Source organism: Cariama cristata, unplaced genomic scaffold, assembly GCF_000690535.1.
Source record: "Cariama cristata isolate BGI_N322 unplaced genomic scaffold, ASM69053v1 scaffold23741, whole genome shotgun sequence".
NCBI classification, from domain to species: Eukaryota; Metazoa; Chordata; class Aves; order Cariamiformes; family Cariamidae; genus Cariama; species Cariama cristata.
In genome coordinates this window covers 33,296-45,529 of record NW_009600282.1, presented here as the reverse complement: position 1 = coordinate 45,529, position 12,234 = coordinate 33,296, and the positions used below count along the sequence as shown (strand labels likewise).

General features: G+C 41.1%; 1 protein-coding gene across 1 annotated transcript; it reads right to left on the bottom strand.

Annotated features, from left to right (window-relative positions):
- Window positions 1–2,375: 2,375 nt before the first annotated feature.
- LOC104169156 (alpha-1-antiproteinase 2-like) lies at window positions 2,376–11,721 on the bottom strand. The gene is made up of 6 exons (XM_009709984.1): window positions 11,692–11,721; window positions 10,785–10,884; window positions 6,416–7,081; window positions 5,167–5,437; window positions 3,241–3,388; window positions 2,376–2,617 (listed from the first exon to the last, which is right to left on the bottom strand). The coding sequence occupies exons 3-6, from the start codon at window positions 7,062–7,064 to the stop codon at window positions 2,423–2,425; spliced, it is 1,263 nt and encodes a 420-aa protein (XP_009708286.1). The 5' UTR covers window positions 7,065–7,081; window positions 10,785–10,884; window positions 11,692–11,721; the 3' UTR covers window positions 2,376–2,422.
- Between the last annotated feature and the right edge of the window lie 513 nt (window positions 11,722–12,234).

Below are 12,234 nucleotides of genomic sequence, written 5' to 3'. Positions count from 1 at the left end.
CAACTGGTGCAAATTGGTGCGACTCTAGGGAATTCGATACATAGCTAAGGATCTCATCTCTTTGAGCTCGCTCATCCCTGAAGTTTTTACTGTTGCTTTGCTGAATGCAAACAGTTAACAGTAAGAGTGATAATGGCTAAGATGGACCCTATTGATGCTGCACTGTGCAGTCATATTTCAGGAAGACAAGAAACCTGCACAGTCAGATAGGGTGCCTCATGAATTATTGCTGTGTGGATGTCGGGCTACAAAGTCACCCAAACAGATGGAGGTGAGTGTAGGAAGGAGCCAAGAAGATGATGTAGCACATATGCATCTCTTTCTCTGGGAGTCCGGCCATTGATGCTTGTGAGTTATTCATACATTTATCCATACAGAGACTGCCCATTTAGTCAAAAACCACCATCAAGCACCATGTACAAGAGTTAATAGGAGCTTTTTACTAGGAAATGGGGCTTTCCTTTTGACTGCACCAGACTGATAAAATCACACTTGCTCTTGATTTCACAGAGGGCACACAAGACCTTGCTGAGGCTGTGTTAGCTTCCCAGGCTGCTTGACTGCTCCCAGCACAATTCCTGATGCTGTGACACCATTTCATCTCCTTCCAAAAACCAAAGCTGTAGGGAAGAAAGGGGCAAGTGTGCTCTTTCTGGTACCTGCTGCCAAGGCAAGTCTAGTGAAAGTGGTTACCATCCAGCCCTCAAGCTGCCCTATGTCCTACCTGGGTGCCTGCCACCACCTTCCGGGTCAGGAGATCTGCTTATTGGGTGCTCCCTATCTGCTTCGTTGGCTGTAAAAGGACAGCACTTGAAATATCTACAATTTTCTAGATCCACATTATACATTTTCCCCAAATTTCAGTTGATAGTTGTGCTGGTTTTGACTAAAACAGGACCAATTTTCCTTTCAGTAGGTTTTCCTTCAGTTAAATTTCTTCTAAGTAACTGCACTTTCTGAAGTTGACTATGTCTTTCAGACAGTGTCTGATTTTAGAATTGATAACGCTTGATGTTTATGGTTGTTACCAAGGTAACAGTAAGATTTGTATGCAGAAAGGCCCATGTTTGTACTTATTCCTATGGGAACCAAGGTCACTGTTGACCCTCTTATGGTCCACAATTGAAAAGGCATAGGCGCCTGTGCAAAAGTGTGTATGGGACAGGTGACCAAAAACTGACCAACGAGGTATTCCATCCCATCCACGTCGTACTCAGTATAAAGCTAAGGGATCGCAGGTGTCAGCCCTACTTTCTTCATGGTTGGCATTGTTGTAGAACTCTGCTTTTTCTCCTGCCTCCAATCCCAATCTGTGTATTCCTGAATCCAGTTCCTGTCTGTTGCCAAATCCAGTCCGGGACACCTTGATGCCCATGTTGACATGTCAGCAGTGCAAGCCACCGTGGCATGTGATCCTGTGATCATCATTAGGAAGCTCAGTATTGGTTTTGTATATTTTTATTTCTATTATCAGTACTAGCATTATTAATATTATTATACTCCTTTTTATTGTTAGTGTTTTATTAAAGTTGTTTTAATTTTCCAACCCATGAGCCTCTCTCCCTTTTCTCATTTCCTTTCCCTTCTGGGGAAGGAAGGGGTTACTAGAGAGCATCTGTCATCTGCTTTAATTGGCAGCCCAGCCTTAAACGGTGACAACAGTACGTTTGTGTAATTGCCATCCAAATACCTCGCCAGCCCATCCCGCTACTTCCTCCTTCTGACCACTGATGGATACATGTGTGAGAAGTCAGCTAATCACACAGGCTATCTAAGTCTGTCGAATTGGCCGTACATGGTTGAAAATCTTCAGGTTCAAGAGCGGATTTGATGCTCCTGCTCTGTTTTGAGTAAGAAACTCAGGAAGATTTGCTGCTAGATTAATGCTAAAAATGACAAAAGGTTTCTGGTGGAGAAAGGAGATTTCTTTCTCTGTTGAAGACAGCTTTTCACATTGCCAGTGCTGTCTCCACTACAAGCTTCAGTTTCCCATGACCCTGTGTTGTTGATCCAACTCTTCCCATCTCTTGTTTACTTACTTATGGTAAATTACAACCACTTCTGCTTTGTTTGCAAGAGTGTTAATCATTTTATCTGCTACTCTGGCTGACAACCACATACTGAGCAGGTGTCTTCCATTGTAATACAAATGTCTCTCCCTGAATGCTGGCAAATCTTAGATCTTTCCTTGGCTTTCAGTCAAGTAAAAAAGGCATTCTTTGCTAGCTGAATTTAAAACATTTTCCTTGCTTCCTCTTAGCAAGTGTCATGGTCAATAACAATAGTTTTTGGTAATGGCATAGAACAAAAACTCTTGCTAAAAAGGAACCATATACTAAGCTGGTACAAATGGAAATAAATCACGTCATGCAGTTTCACATCTGCTTTAATCAGTAGTAGCAAGCAGAATTCATATGTCACTTCAGCTAGTGATAGTTGGGTTAACTATTTTTCCTATGAAGAGCGTACTGTTTGTATCTCTATCAAAAATCAGCATGAGGAAAGGATGGTTGAAGTCAATGGTTGGAGGAAGAGACACTGTCGTTATTTCAGCAGCAGTTGCTGCTGCTGCCTCAGTACCTCTCTCATCAACATCCAGAGCAGCCTTATGAACAACCTAGGAAGAAAGAAGGCAGACAGTCATTCTGGGCAGACAACAGCCACCTGAGAGATGAATCAGACCCCTTTTAAAGCAGCCCTGCTTTGGAGAATCCACTGAGAAGTGAGTAGAGGCAGCAGAGATCTGAGCTGTGGTGTTGTAGTCATGGCTGGGTCAGATGAGGACCAGAAAAGAGCTACAGAAATCTCCTCAAAGAAAAAAAAGTCCCAGACTATTTTTTCTCTATCCCAAAGACTGGATGAAGGATGCAGGCTCCACTTTTAAGAGATTGTCTGTACCTCCGAAACTGAGTGTCCAGGGCGGGAGGACTGTCTGTAGTGTGCCCAGGAGCGTTAGCAGCTCCCCTCAAGGAGCTGGGGGTTGATGTTCCTCTCATGTTCTAGATACCGCCCAAGAGATCTCGGTCGATACCAGTCTTGGAAAAAACAGATGTGCAGCAAACTAATCTGATCTCCACTGTCACTGAGGGCCAAACTCCTCTTGTAAGCTTGCAGGCTGAGGCCAGAGTGAGCCCAGCTGCAGGCAAGCTGGGAGCTGTATTTAGCTGGTGTTTCTGGATGCAGAGGGGTTTCCCTGCATGTTCATGAAAGAAAGGAGAGGGCCGACAGCCATGGACTTACTTTAGAAACCTTCAGTTCTGGGGCGCCGGTGATGCCAGAGAGATCTGCCTGGTCAGTGAATACATCCACAATTCCCATCTTCCTAAGGATGTTCATTATTTCATAGCTCCCAGAAATAGAAAATTTGGGGAAGTAGAGACTCACCAGGCTGTTAGGTAGAACAGAAACACAGAAGGTAGTGAGAAGAATCTTTCACTGAGGTAAATGATGGTGAGAAAGCTGTGTAATTCTCATGAGTGTCAAACCCCAGGGGGTGGGACCAACACTTGGTGTACAATGAACACTGGTTCAATTGCTGGTGCTTCTCATGGTGATACATGCACATTCATTATTGTAATAGTAATATCTATACAGTGTTTTGCTTCAGCAAATCTGAGAGCACTCTACAAAGCAGGACAGTAACAAGAACCCCTCTTTACAGCCAGAGAAGTTGAGATGCGGAGGTGACAGCACATGTTGCTCAAGCAGGTAGAGACGTGAAGTGGGGCATGGACAGAGTTTCCTGGGGGTGAAGTGTGGCAAACCCCAGCACTTCAAAGCAAAGCAGTGTTTTTGGCATAGTTGTGGCATTTGGCATGGTTCCAGGGAGGGTCTGTGCCCAGCTGCCTGCACCTTTGGACACTTTATCCTCTAATCATCTTCCTCCAGTGGGCTGGCCACGATCAAGTTTACCTTTGATTGTGGGCTATCTGTAGGCGGCTCCTGCTTACTATGTGTTCTGTTGGATTTCTCTTCATGCACTGTCTAGGGATCCTTGGAGCCTCCAAGTCACTTACTGCAGTGATTACCCTTTAAGTAGCTCAAGTCTTTTGCTGTCTTGCCCAGACACAGCTTGGATTGAACAGCAAAATGAACAGGATCCAAACTCCACTGCTGTAGCCTTTATGTGGTACTGCCCAATGCACTAGAAGATGATGGGACCAAGTATATTGGCACTGGCATCAATATAATAGCAGAACAGAAATTGCCATTTGGTTCTCACAGTCTCTTCCATGAAGAACTTATTCCTATGTTGATCTTGAAGGAACTTGCACCAAGAATTCATTTAGACAAGGATTTTCCTGATTTTGCAGCTGAGAATTATACATTTTCATTTTTCATATTTGAGGTATCACATTATTAGCTCATAACCAGTTTGTTAGCCATTATGTTTTTATTAACTGTGTTGGCATCTATAATGATGGTGCTGGTGCATCTATAATGATGCACCAAAAATCATGGGTGTGAACTGCACAGCATTATTCATTGTGGATCAGGGCAGAGTTTGGTAAATTAGGCATGTATTAACTTGATATTACTCATCTACTGGTGCTAAGGTCTCTTCCCTCCCAGACAAACAAGGTTGTAAAATGTGTTAGCTGATGTTAGTGTCAAAGGCAGGAGCTAACAGAACCTCATTAGATTTTTATAGTTTCAAAAACAAAATGCCAGAAAATCAGGACACCCACAATTAACCACTAGTCTGTTCTAACAACCACTGTGTGCTGCAATGGTTCTTGTAAGGAAGATATTTGTGTAGGACATATTATGTATGTATGCATTACTACAAACTATGTAAGTTATGGTTTATTTAAGGTTTAGACATATGTCTGAGTTACAGTGTGTCACTGACATATGAGAGGTAAAACACATTAGCTGAAACCTCAGTATAGAACATTTGTCTTAGAATTGCCACCTTCCCACTCAGTCAATGGACTGTTTCAGAAATGCTAATCTAGGCTTGCTATTTGGGACTCCTAGGAGCCCATCAGGATGGTCTCCGCTCTGGTGGGGAGAGCAGCAAGTCACTCAGGCATCAACAAGAGAATTTTACAGCTAAAGCGCACAAGCCAAAAATAACCCACTCAGTTCCCAGAATCAGCAAGTTCATATGCAACAAAAGCCTATAGATCTAGGTGTCTCTGCAGCGGACTGGCAGAAGATTACCTCTGGAAGAGATGGTCTGACCATTTCTGGATCCTTTCCTTGACCAGAGTTTGCTCTAACTGCTTCATTTTCCCTTTTGCTGGCAGAACCAAAAATGCAGTAGCACTCCCGTTATAATGAAGCCGTACCACGGTGCATGACAGCTCCTCATCAAAATAGAAGTCGAATCTGCCTGTCTGGTGCATCATAGGGACTTTCACAGTAGTTTCAGCATCCACAAAGAACTCCCTTTCTTCAGTATGCTCTGGTTTAAAAGGCTTTTCCCAGTTGCCTGATACAGAGAAGGAGAATGCAACGGAATAACCCATGTCCCATCCTATCATAATTTTATATAACTGGTAATAATATTCCTCCATTTGTTAAATTCAGAATTTTCAAACATAACATTTTAAAATGTGTATCACAGTTAGGCAAGAATCTTTTACCTGGTCAAAAGAATGCATTAGATTCCAATTTAACTTTATTTTTCAGATGCCAGTAATCAAATAATTAGGCATTTTCTTTGTACCTACCATTACTTTTCTGTTCAGGTGATCTAAGTGGCTTTTCTGTAAGTTGTCATTTAAGGGCTTACCTGACATCACCTGTGTACTCATATACTGTATTCCTTTCATTTCTATTCATTTTAATCATAAGCCTCAATTTGTAGATAAAATTAATGTAGGATCTCCTATCTGAGTGCTGTTGTGTCAGGCTGAAGAGCACATCATCTAACCCACAACAGAAATGCACCGTATTTCCATTTTGTTCCTTAAAATGTCCTCCTCTGTTCATCACTAGCTTCTTCCATATATAAATACGTTAGTGTGTATGAAGGACTCTGATAGGACAAAAAAAGGAGTACGTAGTAAATTAGGCCATTGAATCATGCATACTTTTAAATAGAGGCATTTAAAGGATTAGGTTATGGGTGCTTCTCAGTGCCTTCATTGAAAATTAGAAGAACATGGGGCAATTGGAGTTATGGCTAAATCCACAAAGCAAGCTCAGGCTGCACAGGAGGCGGCAGCTTGGAGCAGAGCTCCCGTGGTTGCCACAGAGAGAACCAAGCCTGTGTGGCTCCTGGCTGCTGCCCTGTGCCGAGAAGGGTCTTGCCACTTCTCCACCACCTCTGGTATACCATTAGGGGCTCTTCTGATCCAGCAAAGAGCATAGGAAATTTCCCCCAGAGCAATTTCCAAATGAGCTAGCTGACATTAGATCAGTTGATAAGAATGAATAACGTGAATGCAAATCCTAGAGGACTTACCTTTAAAGAAAACAAAGCTAGCCAGAAGCATTACAGTCTGTGGATCCATGTCCTTGACCATATTAGTAATTTTCCCATATGTTTTCCTCTCTATATAATCATTGATCTGCTTCTCAGCCTCTGTGAGATTGTTAAAGTCAGTGGTAAAAGCCTCCAGCTGATATAGAGCTTTGGCATCATCTAAAAACTTTTTTAGAGGTTTCAGCTTCTCTGTTAGAAAGATGACATTCCCCATGTTGAGCTGGACCCCACTCTCAGGATGACTCAGCATGTGGATAAGGTTGTGGAAGCCTTCATGTATCTCTTTCTCCTGAATCTCTGTAAGGTTGAAGGCAAGTCCTTCCAGAATCTGAGTCTGAGTGGTTGATCTAGCCCCTAGGGCCAGCATCGCAAATGCAGTGGAGATGCTTACAGGAGAGAAGAAAATGTTCTTATTAGGTGCCTCCAGTGTAACCTCTTTAAAAAACTGAAATGCAAAGTCAGCATTGTTTGGCACTAGTTTGATGCAAGCGATCGCTTCACCTCCGTGATGCATGTGGTGATTAGGTTCATTTGGATCATGTCCATTGTGGTGGTTGGGTGGGAGCTGACCATGGGCAACAGCATGCAGCCCAGCCAGCAGCAAACTTATGTAGAATGTGGTCTTCATTTTCTTGTATTAAAATCCTATAGAAAAAAAGAGAAGTTATTATTAAGGTAAGTAAATTAATTAACTAGAAATAGTTACTCTGTCATTCCCACTGAATAAGAAATTTTATGTCTTTTTTTTTTTGTCCTCAGTTTCCATGTTCTTCAACTCTTGCCAGAATTTTTTTTCCCCAGGCTTCCTGGCAAGTCTCTGCCAACTTTCTGCCACCCTCACCCTAAATACTTGCAAAGACAAAATTCAGCATGGATTAGCTGAATACACAGCACCCTCAGCAGGCCAGAGAACAGAGCATAACCCATCAGAAAACACCCCATGGCTAATCACTGGAGGGCTATGATACCACTGTGCTTTTGACACTAATGGAATAAGATAATTCCTGGAAAGCACATCACAGAAGAAGTTCTGTGAGTAAAGGAAGCATGAGGAAATTCATGCAAGTGGGCAGCAATCAATAGCCACATACAAACAGAATTTGAGCAAGCAGGCATAAAGGAGATCTTTAGATAAACTTTTGGTCAGATTGATACAGCACTCTATTTCAAGAGAGGACAAATGGCAGCAGATGTTTTTCAGTAGCAAACCAAATATAAAGCCCTACGTCTCTAAGGAACAGATCCTCTTTCTTTCTGAATAAAAATGATGCAATACTTTAAATAAGAACCTGAAGTAATGTGTTGTCTTTTAACAGACAAACCAAACCATTGGAGTGAGTTCTTTTTCAGCACAGCAGAAGGAGTCAATGTCGTTAACAAAAACAAGGCCTTTTTTTTTATCAGATGCTTTACTGGTCAAAGGGCAATACATTTATCTTAACCTGTTATGCTTGGCTGTGATATCTACATTCCTTTGCAGAGCTGACGCTTTGCACTGTATAAGCTTTTACAAAGGGACCTTGTAAATGTGGATGTGAATGTCCCAGTGGGCCTGATTTCTGAGGAGGAATGTAGGACGAAGAAACGGTGAGAGAGTTGCAAAGATTTTGGGGAGATGATGAGCCAGATTTGCTAAAACTTGTGCAAGGAGTGGCATATTAAACCAATTGCACCTTTCTGTTCTGGCATGATTCAACTTGAGAGACTGTTGTCAGAAAGTGCTATGCTCACGGTCCGGCATTCTCCGTAGCATCAGAGAGAGCAATTTGTATTAGTAGTTGACTATCCAGTTACAGTTAGACCTGCATAAGAATGACCAAACATTTTTGAGCTATAATCAAATATTCAAACATTTATGTGTTTGATATAAGTATTTCTAAAACGAAGGCCTGTTTGCAATAACACCTACTGTGTTATTGACAAATGGAAGAATCAGAAGGGCTCTTGATAACCACATTTTCAATTACTGTGCACAGTAGTTTTAAATTCTAGTTTGGCCACCTCCTCTGATTTTGACATTGAAATGATACTTCTCAATATATCTGGCTACTTGAAACTTAACATGAGATCTCCAGTTCTCAATATTTAAAACCAGCTATCAGTGAGACAATGTATTAGTCAGACTTTGAGAAGAAATCGACTCCCAATCAAAAGCATCAGAGCTAAGCCTGATCTATTTCCACATATCCAGCAGGCCAATTCAGAAGCTGCCTCTGGATAAATTATTCACTGTGAACTATTTACTCAGCTGCAGTCATAATTTATTAAGAATAACATGAATACCAAGGAATGAAACATTTCATTTTAAACATGTCACCACCTGTTCCCTATCTCATCACATTTAGTACTTATTACAAAGCATAGCAGATAGATGGACTTTTCTACATACACATTGAACTGCCAATTTCTATTCGTTTGGAATGCAAAGCAGACATGGAATTTAACTGACCTGGCCTCAAAATTACAGATAATGGAGATAGCATGGTTTTGCTGTAAGGGTTCTGTAAAACATTGGTTACAGTTTTCTGAAGATTTTTTTCCTGTCCTGATAATTTTGCTCTATGTAGTTATGCCATGTTTGCATTTTGTGGTTAATTTGTGTACTTTCATGGAATTAATTTCATTTTATTACAACTCTGAATTCACAGATAATTAAATATAATCTGAATCTGAATCATCCATCTGTTACTCAGTACTGGCCAATCACAAACAGTCAAGTCATATGAGTCAGCCCTCACAAAAATCTTGATAAAGGTCGATTTTGAAATCATAAACTCAGAAGCTGCAGTTTGTAAAGGTCTTTTTTGTTGTTTAAGCCTTGAAGATACAAGTGACCCACTCTATTACGCTATTCTTTGAAATGTAAAGGTACTTTTATAATATAATTTGCATCTTGTAAGCCTATAGAATATGATTGGGAATTGTTAGATCCTACTTGATATTTACCATTCCATTTGATATTATTGTGGCTTCTAGGTTATTAAGTGATCAGCCAGTGATAAATTGACAACAAGGACCTTTTCAGTATGAAGCAGAAGATGCAGATTCTCATATAGTCATAATGACTGAGGGATTTCCCTACCAAGCACACTTGCTAACGATTTATTAAAAAGCAAAGAGCTGAGAACCTGTGCTAAAAAGCCCTTAAGGAATTAGCCCCCTATCCAAAGGGGCTAATTTTGTAGGAAGCTTGCTATCTTAAGACCTTTACTGATATAATCTCCAGAACATGGGAGCAGAAGTGAAAAGCTCTTCAATTTTAATTCCAAATCTACACTGACTTGTTGAACAGCCTGGAAGGAAACTCATTTACCTTTCTGCCTCTTTTCTTCTCTTTGGCTATGTTATGCAATGACAATATATCTGTGGTACTCAAGATCAGGTTGTTTCCATGAAGAGCTTTCAATCAAAACAGACGATGGCACAAGAGCATGCCAACATCTGGAGGACAGTGTTCCTTCAAGCAATTTATCTGTAATAGATTTGGTGATAACACTTGTTGAATATATTACCTTTTCCCTGTCACACAGTCTTCCCTACCATGCAACCCAGAATGGCAGTACTTATTTTGGACAGTATATCCTAGAAAGAAAATGGAGAAAACTGGGATTAGCTGAAGTTACCCTAGAATAATTCCACCAGAAGACCTGGAAGTGAGCTGGATTAAGTTTTCTGACTGACAGAAATTGCTTCTTTGTGGATATAGCTAATTTGTCCACTTCAGGGCTGATTTTTGTCTCTGTGATTTGGTGATACAATTCTGAAGACAATTTTCTGCCTTTAGAGTCCCATGTAATAGTCCAGGAGATGAATATTCATCCCATGCTAGTCCCATAAGGGGTCCTCACTGATAATCTCATTTTAGACAACATGAAAATTTGCAGTGCTCAAAAACATATGCAGGTACAAAATAGAAAAGCTGTTTGCTCACCAGATGGTGCTGCTTCCCTCCTGATTGCTTCTAAATGAGGAAATCTGATAAATCTGTTTCCTGAAAGCTGCACTATGAAGGGACCAGGTACATCAAGACATGACCCCACCACCACCAGTGGCATCTCCTGAACTGATCTCAGCTCCTCAGAGCCATATTAAAAAAAAAAATCACCCAAGCACAAGCGAAGGGTGTTGGATTCTGCAGAGAATCCAACCTGTGAGTATTTCATTAAAAGTAATTAATTTTGCAGCAGAAACATGGAAGCTAAGTTTACGCTATCCTTTGGAAATGTATGTGACTGTTGACAGAGCTGTTCGCAGTGTCGTCTATCTTCTGTAAACTTAGCACTGGAGAGCTCACCTGGGAAGCGCTGCCTCCAAGGGTGGCATCACTCACGTCTAGGTCTCCTTTTACCTGAAAACAGGTGAACTTGAGCTTTCACTCTTCTACCAGACCTCCATCAGTATTTGCTGCTGAACTTGAGATACTGCACATACTCAGAGATGAAGCACCACTGAGGCCAGAGGATAAAAAAGAACCAGTGCAGTGGTTAGGGCAGTCAGGTAGGACAGAGGAGATTTTCTTCTCTCTGCAAAGCAGCAGCGCTCCCAAGAACAGATCAGACCAGGATTCCAGTTTCTACTTTCCAGTGTGCACCTGAGCACTGCCCAGTCTCTGGCTTCATGAACATGTTGGCCTCACTGTGATCTTAGCTCCCCTGAGCATGTGGAGAACACTCTTTTCTCTCCTTCCTTCTCAATGATCATGTAATCTGATGATTAGAGCAATAGTAAGATGTCTCATCTAAAAGATAAGCAGATCTTAGATATCGCATTCCCTAAGCAAAGATATTTCTTGTAGACCTTGAATATAAAATTCAGCAGAATTACTTAAAAAGAATCACCAATACATTAAAAAAAAAGGTCTAAGCACTCATCCTCAGACTTTCAATGGCGCAGAGCTTATTTCCTCTAACTGAGGTATATCTGGGAAAGACCCACTTTTAGGTGCTTAGGATTTGCTGGCTCCAGAAATCACCTTGCTTCCTTGCAAGGCAACTAGACATCCCACTCTGGCTTTTAGATTCTTACTCCTCCTGCCAGCCAACTGAGAACATGCAGGCAACTCCATGCCTAAATTGTGATGCCTATATCCTTTATATCCAGCTGACCCAATAAAAGCCTCTTTATTACTGGAATAATTGCTGAGATAGATTGCAATATAAGATACAACCTTAGGAAAGACTTAAAATCAATTGCATGCAACAAGAGGATACACTTCTGGAGTCTTTATAGGAAACAAAAAAAACCCCACTACTTACAGCAGCTTCCAAGGATCCTGCTGTCTTCACTAGGGCTACCCTGCAGCTCCCTCTCTTATTTATACTGTTAAATAGCATTATGAAAGCAAAGCGTCCTCTAGAAAACATTAACCAGGGCAGGCAAATGTTATTACTTTAGGAATGGTGCAAAGTAAACAGTGAAGACAATTTTTTGGGGGAGGCATCTGATTTTTGCTGTATATGCATGGCCGAACCCTGCCTTTGCTTACAACAGTCGTAAGAATCCTTCTGCATTTCTGCAGGTCATCCTGCTGGGTATCCAGCACCTCACTCTAGCAAATACTTCACGTGCATCATTAACTTCTGTAAACTACATGAATTCATACAGTAGAAGTACTGAAATTAATAAAATTAAACACATACATAATACTAGACAAGAGTCTAAGGAAAAGACAGGTGGATGCACACTGCAGCTAGATCTCATCTTAGTATTTTGCACAGAAATATTTTGCTTCCTCTGCATCAGACTTTTAATAGCTTTTATTTGACATATTTGTTTTAAATGATCCACTGTTTCTTAAT

Excerpts from the sequence above, each read along its gene's own strand:
- LOC104169156 (XM_009709984.1), bottom strand. The coding sequence starts at position 7,064 with ATGAAGACCACATTCTACATAAGTTTGCTGCTGGCTGGGCTGCATGCT. Across the intron at positions 3,389-5,166 it reads TCAGACCATCTCTTCCAGAG|CCTGGTGAGTCTCTACTTCC; the intron begins GTAATCTTCTGC and ends TCTACCTAACAG. Across the intron at positions 2,618-3,240 it reads CAGAACTGAAGGTTTCTAAA|GTTGTTCATAAGGCTGCTCT; the intron begins GTAAGTCCATGG and ends CTTTCTTCCTAG.